Source organism: Lepisma saccharinum, chromosome 1 (assembly GCF_977018435.1).
Source record: "Lepisma saccharinum chromosome 1, izLepSacc3.1, whole genome shotgun sequence".
NCBI classification, from domain to species: Eukaryota; Metazoa; Arthropoda; class Insecta; order Zygentoma; family Lepismatidae; genus Lepisma; species Lepisma saccharinum.
This window is the reverse complement of record NC_139229.1, coordinates 130,615,510-130,627,679: the sequence shown is the minus strand read 5'-3', so window position 1 is coordinate 130,627,679 and position 12,170 is coordinate 130,615,510. Positions and strand designations below refer to the sequence as shown.

Here is a 12,170-nt window from a genome sequence, read left to right as displayed (position 1 = left end):
CAATATAATACTTTTTTTGGACGCGTCAAATCATAGTATTTAATTCCTGTTTTAGCAGCTTTAAGAAACCTGATTTGGGGGGGGGGGTTACAAATGCCCTTTCTGCTCCCGTCAAGTTACGCCTATGACAAACAGGAATTCAAAGTAAAAGACTGTCCCGACTAAATCGGGAGACACGTCTGATAGTGTAGTTGAAAACAACCTATTTTCATACATTGCATGCAGCTCTACTTTTTCTGCAATGTGGATCAAGAACTGGGGACGTGGAGAAGCACAACACTCCACGTAACCAATAGTCATGTGACCCTCTTTGCTTTCCTGTCATGTTGACCTTCGCGTGGAACACATTTCTCGGTGTTAAGACAGGCAAAATCACCCGATCATCGAAGGGTGCAATATGTGTTGCCTATCCTCCTGCATTACTTGCTCCTACTAAAGCCTTATGGGGACGAACTTTTTTCCATGACTGTACTACAGACTTTTAGATATCGTCAACAATTACTTGAAAATGCGATTTTCAGGAGACACCATATGCACTGTTCGTGCTGTAGAGCATTTCATGAAATATTATTACATCTTTCATCGACTCAGAACCTTTCAACTCTAAAAAAAAGATATTCTCAGAGCCGAAATCTAGTTCCAGAAAAACTGTACATTCATCCAAGAAGAATGAATGCCCGTATACTATAGATAAGATAACATTCCTTAATCTGAACAAAATGTCTAATATTGCAGTTTCTACCAGAGTCTTCGGCCACAACTAAACGGTATATTAAATCACGGCTTAGGTCAACCATGGGGCGAGATATTTCTTCCTTAACACTGTTGAACATAGAAAGGGAAATTTTTGTCGACCGACAAAAAAAAAATTAGAAATTTATGGAATGGAGCAAATATAACACTTCTATTAAAGTTTTAGATAAGACAGTTCCGTAATTGGTGTTATGTCTTAATTCAGAGAGAAGAAGAAAAACAAAGTTTTTTCACCGATCGAATCGGAAGTGATTCTTAGTTCATAGTGAAATTAGGAAAATGTAAAGGTTCGTCGTAGAGAAATTTCAATTCTTACTATTTCATTACCTGTGTAGATAGCGCTTTTAAATGCCACCCAGCATTATAATTTGCTCATAACCATGAACGCAAGATTATCCATTAATTTTATAACATATTAAAATTGTATGTTCTTTATTATAAAGAAGAAACGTGTCATTTAAAGATATTCACTACTTTGGTCTTCCTTACCTTCCTCAATAAACGCAGCTGCTTCTCCGCCATCCTTTGCTCAACGACGCCTTCTAGCTGCAAATTCTCCAGAGCCTGGAGGCAGTGTGCTGCGTCGCTTCCAGTGTACAGAACGAAGGAGCCGTCCTTCAGCCCTTTGATCAGGTTTTCCGTTTTGGTTGAGATCTCGGAAATGATCAACAGGTGGACGTCTACGTCGACTCCGACAGTCTCCAAGTGCTTTATGGAGTGGTCCTCCAGCAGCTGGCTCACCTCAGGCTCCAGCGATCTTCTCGTGTAAACGGTTATCTCCGGCTGCAAGCAGAAATTATTGACCTTAAAGACAAACACAACCTGGTTTTTCAAGTACCTCTAATCACTATTCAAGTAGGTGGTTTGAAGTAGTAATATTACTGAATTGCCAACTTAATTTTTTTAAAAAAAATATAGCCACAAATGAAAACTTTTAATGACCATCTTCATTGATATAATGCATTATCACCAGTACTTTTTCCCCGCCATCAGTGCAACTGAACGCTGATCATGATTTAGGTCCGGACTTTTATGGAAAATATGTCCATAAATATGTACAAATATTACTGAATCATGTAAAATATGTAAGTATTCATGAAAACATTTTTCATAGTCTTCGGTCATTTCCTTTCATCAATAGTAATATATATTTACATAATTTGGTGATATTTCTTAATTATATTTGTATGTGCTATTCTTTTTGGTTTCAGTGTAATTCTGGGAAACTTCTTTGGGCCAATACTCGAATTAAATTCTGATTAGAGATAATATTGTTCATCGGTTAAGAAAGACAAATAAAGATTTGAAGCATAATTATTACCAACTACAATAATTCATGATTGGTTCAATTATTCTGAACTTGCACTAATTATGTACTTCTATCTGCACTTTATATGGGCTAAGTAGTGTTTTTTATTGTTATAAGCAACACGGTTATGTAATTCTTCTTGTTTAGTTTGACTTTCTTTCTCTCTGCTTTAATACTTTCGTTGGTAGTTGTTCATTGTTCATTGCATGTATTCCGTCTCAGCATGAGAGAAGTGAACATTTGAGACAATTGCCTACACTTGTTAATTCAGGAATTCTTATTTTGAGTTATATTTTAATGTGTTAACGTGCTTCTAATTAATATGTATTTCTTTGTTCCTTCCAGATTTGGAACGCAGATGGTTCATACCTGAATGCGAAAATCAACTAACCTGGAAGGTAAGTAGAATAAAGTAAATGTTTGTGAGATGTAGGCTAAGTGAGTTGAGAAAAGTACTCAATGGAATGTAACTCTTGCAACTGAGAACTAACTCCATTTTTAAGTGAATCCTCTCTTCCTATGGGTGGAAATGATTCGCAATGACTCCCCATAGTCTGTATAAATATAGTATGAAGCAAATATGTTCACGAGAGGGTGAGTTGAACCCACTGAGACAACTTTCACTGCGTATTTTTAAAACATATATATATATTTTAAAATGAAGGTTTTGGGTAATCTCAAAATATAATTTTCTTTTCAAACCAAGTTGTTTTTCATAACGCAATGGTTATTGCACAAGCTTCAACTGCCTCTAATTACAAGTCTGTAGCTGTTACAGTAACATAGAACTAGATGTTTGATCAATTTGTTTTCAGTATTTTCAAACTAAGTCCCAAATAAGTAATTTTGGAAGTTCCAAGAACATAACAGAAGTATTGCGTGCCGTACTAAAACTTTATCTAGTATTAACCGGAATGCGTGAGCGAGCGTAATGTGTCTCGTTCACAATATATTACACTACCAGCGTTAAAAAGCTTCTGTAGCGTGGTGGAGTGGTTAGCACAGCGCGCAACGACGCCAGGGGGCCCTGATTTGAACCCGGGCCTGGCATGGGCGTTCTTTGTTCGTGCCCCTTCATCAATTTTATCACACCCATCCTCATCTTCGCGATTAGCAAAAAAGTTGCAGAGAACTGAAGTAAAATGAACCAAATCAAACAAGGCTTCTGCAAAGGTATCAAGTGTAAAATTTCCACTCCACAATTCAATTCTTCTGGTCTATTACAGCATTCGGTTTGGGTTCTTGGACTTTCACTTGATCCCTTACCTTCACCAGCGGCATATCATTAAAAACATCAGCAACAGTGGGTGACACGAACTCGTCGTTCGAGTCTGAGATCTCTGCAATGTTGAACTTCAATCCGGAGCCGTTCTCCAGCAGAACGTGCACGCACACTCTCACGGCAGCAGCGTAAGCATCTTCTCCAGTCTCTGAGATAGGAGTAGCGTACGGGAGGAACTGGAATTTCTCCAGCACGGGCGTCGGTTTCCACTTTCTCCGTGCGATGAAGTTAGCCTTGAGATCTTTCATTTCAATCCCTCCGCACTTCACTATGTTCAGTCCTTTGTAAGAGTAGGAAGGGATACCTAGAAACGAGAAGAAAGTCGGATATGAAACTGTAATGAGAAGATTTCAGCTCATTGGAAACAAGAATCCGAAAGGCGAAATTGAAGATAGTATTATCTCAGTACTTGTGATGAAGCTATCAAATGATTATCGAGTGATGTTGAGCTTTAGATTACTTACAAATTTCGCTTTTGTGTCATAGCGACAAACTCTGTGAAGGGGAGGGATGTTTAGTATAGAATGTCAGTGGGAGCTACTTTGATGTAACACAGAGGGAGGCGGGCGAGTTCATATCAAGGTATATAGCAGATACTCGGCCAAATATCTTCTTTTAAAACCATTATGAGTCAAATGAAAACGTTAAAAGTCCAATAAAACTTGTAGGGCAGACTGTATAGAGCCCAAATTGACATGAGGTACAACTGTTACTTACAAAACGACCTCAAGGCTGCAACACTAATCAAGTGAGTTGCAAGACTCCATTTTTGTCATTTTAAAAATGGCGCCTCCTATACACACTTGCACCAGAGAAGAGGAGTGGTTCTTGCCCTCTGTCAGCCTAAAACGTACAGAACTTTCTTGGCAAATGAAAATTCAATATCTCTGTGCATCAGCAAGTTTAGTAATGGAGGAGAAAGTTCGACAATGGCCTCAGTTCGCAGACAGATGGGAGGAAAGGCCTTCACAGTGGCTCATAAGTGACTGCACGTGGACCCCAAAGACTTATTCTTCTTAAGGTATACAGACACTAACTCAAAAGTTGAAAATATTGCATATGTAGATCAGCAATAGGTCTGTGCTAAAATGCAGCAAACTTGTACAATCCTACATACAGAAATCTACTAGATAAGAAACAAAATCAAATGAAGGTTTTCATTTTCCTCTCCCTTGAACATTTTTGTTGCTCCGAGCTTCGTGGTGGAGTGGTTAGCACAGTGTGCTATGCTGCCAGGAGTCTCTGGTTCGAATCCCGGCCTGGACATGATGTTCTTTGCGATTGTCCCTTCATCAATTTCATTACATCATAACTCACCCTCATCGTCGCGATTAGCCAAAACTGGCAGAAAGCGACGATAAATAACAAAATTAAATCAAGTCGGCGGTTGTTACATTCAAGACTCCTTACAAAGATCCGCCCTTTCACTCCAGGCGTCGATAGCATTAACTGGAGATTTCCCACCCACCAGTGGCAACACTGCTGCCACTCACCCTCATCAGGTTGAAGATGCTTCACAGTCTCATTGTGCTTCTGCGGGTTGATGACCACCCGTCCAATGGCCGTTGGCACAAGCAGTCCTCGGGATTGGTCGTGGAAAATGTTCTGCTGCAGCATATTATCCATCAGAGTGATCCAATTGGCTGTCCATTTTAGAATCGCACGTCTTCCTGAAGAAAGAAGGAAACAAACAGCTCTTTGAATAACATCGATAGTTTAGATGTCAGTTCAACATTCCTTTTTGGTCATCTATGTACAGTTACTAGCGATAAAAAGGGGATACCTAGATCCGGAAATACTCTCTTCAATAGAAACTTCGGCTTTCGCTGTGGAGTTATTGGTATAATACGAGCGGTAAAAGTAACTGTAACTGAAGGAAGACGTTTTAAAACTTTTGATTTCCAGTTTACCTTCATGTAAGACTATACTATATCCCGGGAATCTCTGGAGCAAGGCCGTGCATAAAGGTTGACAAGGGGAGAAAGAGAGTGGGCCCGAACGAAGCAGTACACTCTGCTGAAAGGACTGGTAACTGCAGTCGCTTTCCTCCTCCTTGAAATCCCGTTCCCTCGCATGCGTTTGGTCGAGCTCTCTCTTGCTCAGAGACTTGCTTACTCGCTCCAGAGACTCCCGGGACGGAGTATAAAGGAAATAGTTTTTAATGCATTTCACTTCTAGTTTACGCCATCCAAAACTGAAGGAAGTAGTTTTTCATAACTCTGATTTCTAGTTTGCGCCATGGATGACGGAGGGAACAGATTTATGATACTTTTTATTTCTCAGGACTCGGTGAAATGTTTTTTTTCTAATACCTTTGATTCCCAGTTTACGCTTTATAGGACTGAGGAAATTGGTATGCAATACATTTGATTCCTAGTTTACACCACACAGGACTGAAGTCGGTCTAATCATAGTCGGATTGATTGATTGAGTTTCTTTTCAAGACCCCTTTATGCACAGTAAGGCTAATCGGGACTGGATTAAAGTGGGATCCGAACCACTATGTGCATCCATAATCATAGTCTGAGTCTAGTGGCGTGCCCAAGGAGAAAGGGGGAGGGGGGTAGGTGTAGACTATAACCTCCAATTTGGCCAGTATTACTGAAGAAAAAGAAGAACGTTAAAAGGCAGGAGTAGATATAAAAATGATGGCTGACTACTAAGAAAGAAGTATACATACCCCCACCTGCTTTCGAAAACCCTGGCCACGCCACTGATTGTATTGTAAAGATCCTACATTAGGTAGAGAAACATTAAATAACGCACCCTCGATATCGGCTTCCATGATACCCTTGAAGAGCCCGCTGTAGTTGTATCCCCTGACACGGAATTCTTTGTAGATGTCTTTCGTGTCGACCTTCTCTGCATCTTCAGGTATTTCGTGTGGAGGTAGGTTTGTCATCTCCTTATTTGGATTGGTCGGTATGTAGTACTTGCCCGTCACCACGGCTGCTCCGCCCTCGGTCACTTCGAAATCTCCCGAACCACTCATCAGAGTGACCACAAACTTAACCAAATCTGCCATGAAGAATGAAAAAGTAACTCAGGAAGTTAATCCTTTTGTAAATGCAACTCTGTTACTGCAACCTTAATTTAAAAGTAACTGTAAGCTTTACGATTACTTTAGTCCGGGCTATGTATAATTCGTACAACGTATACATTATTCTTTCCTTTACTGATAAGATCAAAATTTAACATAATCTTTGATTAAGTTAACAATATACCTCATGTGGGTTTAAATATGAAAATATAAATACATGAGAATATATGAGAATTCAAAGGTAACACTTAGTGTTAAAAAAATAAACAACTTCAAACATTTGCTCGTAACAAAGGTATACATGAATATTAACATTTTATTTCTATTTATCTTATAAAAGCACAATTTTCTTCATTACTGCTGAAACGTGAAAGTAGCCTAAGGTGCTTCATTGTAACATAATGATATTAATTCCTTTCATTCAATATCTAAGTTTTTACTTGTACACTAGATATCGTATAGTTAACTATTTTAATAGGAATGAATCATGATATATAAACATTTCCTTTCATCATCGGATATTTTGTGCTATACTGGCATTAAACTTTACATAAAGATGTAGTCTCAAATAGCGAAGTTACTACCAAATTATACAAATATTTGTTAATCTCCACTGTAAGGAATTAAGTTGTTACTGACATAGATGCCACCGTTTGCACACAGTTCGTTTTGCATAATCCTTGGCAATAAATTTCACTGTTTTCATTACATGCATACATATGTTCTAAACTGTTAGCTGATATTCCATTACAGAACTAATATCTGACACATTTACTCACCATTAGAAGGAAGCATAGTCGCTCGTAGAAATTTTATATCCTCCATTACTAGTGGCACAGATGCCACCATTTCACCTCCGACTTTTGCAATAGTCTCCCACACAAGGAACTGTATTGAAATGACAAGTGGAAGATTATTTTCAGATTTGTATTAAATAATGTTACGCAGATATAGAGTTTTCAAACTCAGTTTTAATCGTGCTTGTTACGATTCATCATATCTTCTTGAAATACAGGTGAACCAAAATGTACTATTACCCCTTCAGATATAATCATTTATTTGTCTAAAAGTCAAACGCATAACAATTTTTTTTGTTTCGCATTACCTCAGCATCCTTACTGAAGGGTGAAGTTTTACGCTTTGGTGGTGCATCTACTTAATATTTAATTTTGTGGGGGCTATATAAGAGTTTTTATGCCTCTCCAGTCTCAACAATGACATACTAAAATATTTAAAATGTATGGAAAATTATTTTTAAAACAAGAATTTTTAAGCAGAAGTGACAACACCCATGACCATGATATTTGCGGGGGGGGGGGATTCTGGAATATTTTGGCTTTCAGGCACAATAACAATTCCTTTAATGTGTGGAACAGAGACTCCACAACTGCGGCAGACTGAAATTCAATCAACATTAAGCTATACAATTGTATATGCCATTGTTTCAAGTTGTTTTATTGCATACTTGCGGATTCGGGAAATATCCGGATAGTGATGTTTAAGGCCTGGATTTGTATGTACCAAGACACGAGAAATATGTACATAAAGTGTAGAAATAAACGTCTGAAATATGTAAATATATTAAAATGTGTAACAATATTTTTAATGGTTTCGGAAATTGACAGTAAGCAGTAATTACTGGGTGAGTCTTTTAAAAGAGGCCCCGTGGAAAATTCGCTCCTTGCATGTAGGCAACCCTCGTACACCGAGGAGAAGAGCGGGTTAGAGAACAGTCCAGGATATCGGTGCCAAGCATATTCGACAACATGACATGACATGACATATCCTGGACTGTTCTCTGCCCCTCTCTTCTCTTCGGTGTACCAGGGTTGCCTACATGCAAGGAGCGCATTTTCCACGGGGCCTCTTTTAAAAGACTCACCCAGTATTTATCAATACATATTTTTTATTTTAGAAGTTACTTGGAAATAGTGACTGCTCTCAGAATAAGGAAGTGTTATTTGCAAAATATGGCACTAGTGAAGAAGAAAGTATACACCCCAGCATTGATTTTTTGGGGTGTGTACTTCGCCTTAAAATAAGATTAAGCAAAAGTGACAGGCCCGTCATATCAGACAAAAATGACTGAAGCTTTGGAGAAATCATGTTTTAAAAATTTGTTCTGACACATGTTTTGGATCTTTATTCCACCTCCATTTTTCAGTATAAACTGGAGAAAGGGTGCATGTAATGTACCATCCAAAATATGTGCCAGAATATTTGTTTTAAAATATGATTTCTCCAAAGCTTATGCAACATGAAATTCATGTATATCGTTCCTAACATTGTACGTCGACAATTGTAATTTTTGCTTGGGTACAGGCAAAGGAAAAATATTATATTTAAAAATGCGGTCCCAAGTTATGAAGACTGAAGAGTATTATCTGTACGTAGACTTGCATGAAATGTCCTAGTGACACTTGATTGAATAGGGATGTTGAGAATACAAATGTTAACCTTGCTTGTACACAATGCCCCAAACAGTCATCATATACACGTGAAAGAGTGAACGTGTACTTACCAGATAACCTGTTGCAGGAAATAAGATCCTCCCGTCAATCGTGTGGCCCATGTAGAACTTGTGCTCCTCTCGCCTCAGGTCAATATTCACAGGTCGAATGGAGCTGGCGCCCTAGAAATCGTGAAGAGAGATGTTACCACAAGCAGAAAGTCAATGAACAAGCGGAAATAAAACCCAGAATTACCTTTCAGTTACCAGGAATTGTATATAAATTCAATTCCGGTCCGGGAGAGAAAATCAGCAAGCGTAAATGGGTTCTGGGCCTTTTATGTGTAAAATATGTCAATTCCGTCCGGAACCTTTGTTCCGGAACAATTTAAATACGGTCCAAGTTCGGTATTCAAATGAAACAACACGCAACTTGGACCGAATTGAAATTGTGAGACAAAAAGAGGTTCCGGTTCTTTTACGGAACCCAATAGAACCCATCAAAATTTATGGCTTTCTGGAACTTTGAACAACCCTGGTAATGGCGAGGGTCATATATATTATTCTAATTTGTTGAAAATAATTTGCACAACGATTTGTCTTCGTATGAAGAGACGAAAATCTAAAATAAACATCACTTTCACGTAGTACATCATGGACTGCAATTTGCAGACTAGCGAGGCTCTGCTGTCTGGACTCATGGCCTATATAATCCTTAATGGGGGCGGGCCTGTGTGTTGCCGTCAATACATGTTTGTGATTGTCCTTTCATCCATTTCATCTTATCTTAGGCTATCACCATTCATCCGTATCTTCGCGATTAACCAAAACTGGCAGAAAAGCGAAGTAAAATAAATCAAAACAATTATTCAATCAAACCCAACTTGCGCAATTTTTAAGGGCACTAAAGCAAACGCCAGTTCGAAATGTAAGTGTAATTTATTCTGGTATAATATTCAAAGCAATTTTGTTAGTTTTGTTTCTTGGTTTTCTTTCATTTGTACCTCATTCATATCTTTTGTGGGGGTCAAAAACATAATGCATGTTTAAGCTAAACCAAACTTAACCTGACCTCCTGATTGACTGTTGTGCACTATCAGCATATTTCGGCCTGCGTTTGAGTGTTCGAATCACAATCTCGTTACCAAAAATTCTACATTTCATTTCAATCAAGGGAATTTGTGTCTGTCGTTTCCTCAATTTCAACCACTTATCATTGGACCTCAATGTAAATGAGCTACAAATAATAAAGAAAATACAGAAGTGTCTTCCAACTATATACTTTTAGAGCCTTCAAGTCCTATGTTTACTCTTGTGAAACCTATCTGGCTTGCTGTTCTCTTAGGCTTTGCTATGAATACGCTTCTTGACAGTGATTATTGTGTATCAATGTGCACTTACCTCAATATCCTTCCGCCCCACGAAAAAATCCTCAGAATGATCCCATTTTATGAGAGGAGAAATCATAGGTGTTCCTCTGCTCACAGGAAACGTCACGTGTGAATACAGAACATTTGTCTTAGGTTGTAAACCAGCCAGGTACATTCTGGAAAATGCATTAGGTATGAATATGAGCTTAACACTAATGGGAAGGGGATTAGAAATAAATACAATGTGACATGGAAACTGACAAATTTAACATAGATCACTTTGGCTTACAACTTTAATCACTTTCGTTTACGAACTTTCCACAACTGTCCCATACAAGGCCATTCATAAACGCAGCCAAATCAGCACAAAACAACGACCACACTCGTGTTGTGCATCTACCTGAGATACTGAGAACATAATTTAAGCAGGTCTATGTATTTGCTGCTTGTAGATTACTTGCTACAGGAAGTTGAGAATTGAGTATATGCTTACTATAAAAACTGAAGTTGATATTGTTTACTCCTCTAGAAGTTGATAGAAGATTGTGGAAGTTCTAAAGAGGAAAGAACGAGCAAGGTACACTTTAGACGTTCAGATTCAAAACGTTCAAGAGATTAAAAGGTGTAGAATCTGTCACTCAACGTATTTAACTATGCAAAAATCAAATCCTTTATTCCAGTGAACAGACTCAAATGTCTCTGGATTGTAACAGCTCAATGTATGTATTTTCAACTGAGTGGTTACAAGCCAACAATTTTCAGTGAAATCTTAATAAAGAACTAAAAAATGCTGACCAAGGCAGAATTTATTGCAAAAACACACTATAAAACCTTACAACAATGTCTTCATCAGACTGAACCAAACTAACATGAAATAAAGAAACTGACACTGAGTCTGAGGAAGATACGTCAGTTGTCAACCTTGTTGTAAATTGAAATGTAACTTTTTAGTGCGTTTTTACAACGAATTCTCTATTTCTCAGAATTTTTGGTTTTTTATTAAACATGAAAACAAGGTTTAATAGTGTTATCAGTAAATGCTGTATACTTGGAGTGTTCTGTCACCTTCAAATTAAAGTAGCCACTTTTCAGTGAATGTGAACTTCGATCACTTTTCTTCATAAGAGTTCATACATTTCAAGGTGAAATCATATTTCGAATGGTTATATTGTTAAATAAGCTAGATACATAATAATACATTTTAAAATCAAAATGAGACCCACAATTTGAGAGGGTCCATAGTAGCTTGTAGCGATGCTCGTCAGAAAGTTTATAGCTACGTTCGTGTCAAAGGGAAAGTCAGAAATGAAGAATTAAGGACGTTTCTGTGAGTCGCTTCCATTGGATGATTTTCAAACTAATCAGCCATTGGAATTATGCTTTTAGAATAATACAAGATTCACTTACTTTCCGATGCTGGAGTAGAGAAACTCCAGACTCTCGGAGTGGTTCCTCATGGTGAGGGAAATGTTGGTGCACTCTTCAGGGAGAGATCTCTTGAGTATGGCCTGCAGGAGACCGTGAGGAGCAATTTCAATGGTGATGGCGTTCTTCGGGATGCACTTCAGGCCTTCCTCGAACAAGACCGAAGACAGCAGGTTGTTCGTCTGGTATTCCGCGGAGCAGGTTCTGCCCAAGGGAGAGTCCCAGAGGTGCTCCGGCAGGGATGTGCTGATCCAGCGGGAAGATCGTGGTTTAGGGTCTGGAAGTACCTGGAAGAAATGATTCGATTTTTTGTTTATCGTTTTGTAAACGAACCAGGACATGGAAAGCCGACGTGTGTAGGAGTTTTTAAAGCAAGACATTTGAATTCAACTTTGAGGCAAGGTTGATTGATTTTATGATTTGCAAGTTTCGCATGTAGAGATAAAAATTGATATTATTAATGCTTTGAATTCCGGATTACAGACAACTTTGCAGTCGTGTAGTCTTATAAATAGGAGCTAGCACAGTAGGTCTAATGAAAT

At 38.3% G+C, this 12,170-nt stretch overlaps 1 protein-coding gene across 1 annotated transcript in view; it reads right to left on the bottom strand.

The window, feature by feature from the left end:
• Positions 1-12,170, bottom strand: part of LOC145985666 (fatty acid synthase-like) — an 82,839-nt gene that overhangs the window by 35,866 nt on the left and 34,803 nt on the right. The window contains exons 13-20 of the mRNA XM_083119738.1: positions 11,611-11,915; positions 10,235-10,379; positions 8,906-9,016; positions 7,164-7,272; positions 6,111-6,362; positions 4,838-5,014; positions 3,329-3,648; positions 1,243-1,536 (exon numbers count right to left, since the gene is read on the bottom strand). Coding sequence (XP_082975864.1) covers positions 1,243-1,536; positions 3,329-3,648; positions 4,838-5,014; positions 6,111-6,362; positions 7,164-7,272; positions 8,906-9,016; positions 10,235-10,379; positions 11,611-11,915 — 1,713 coding nt within the window. The remainder of the gene's footprint in view (positions 1-1,242; positions 1,537-3,328; positions 3,649-4,837; positions 5,015-6,110; positions 6,363-7,163; positions 7,273-8,905; positions 9,017-10,234; positions 10,380-11,610; positions 11,916-12,170) is intronic.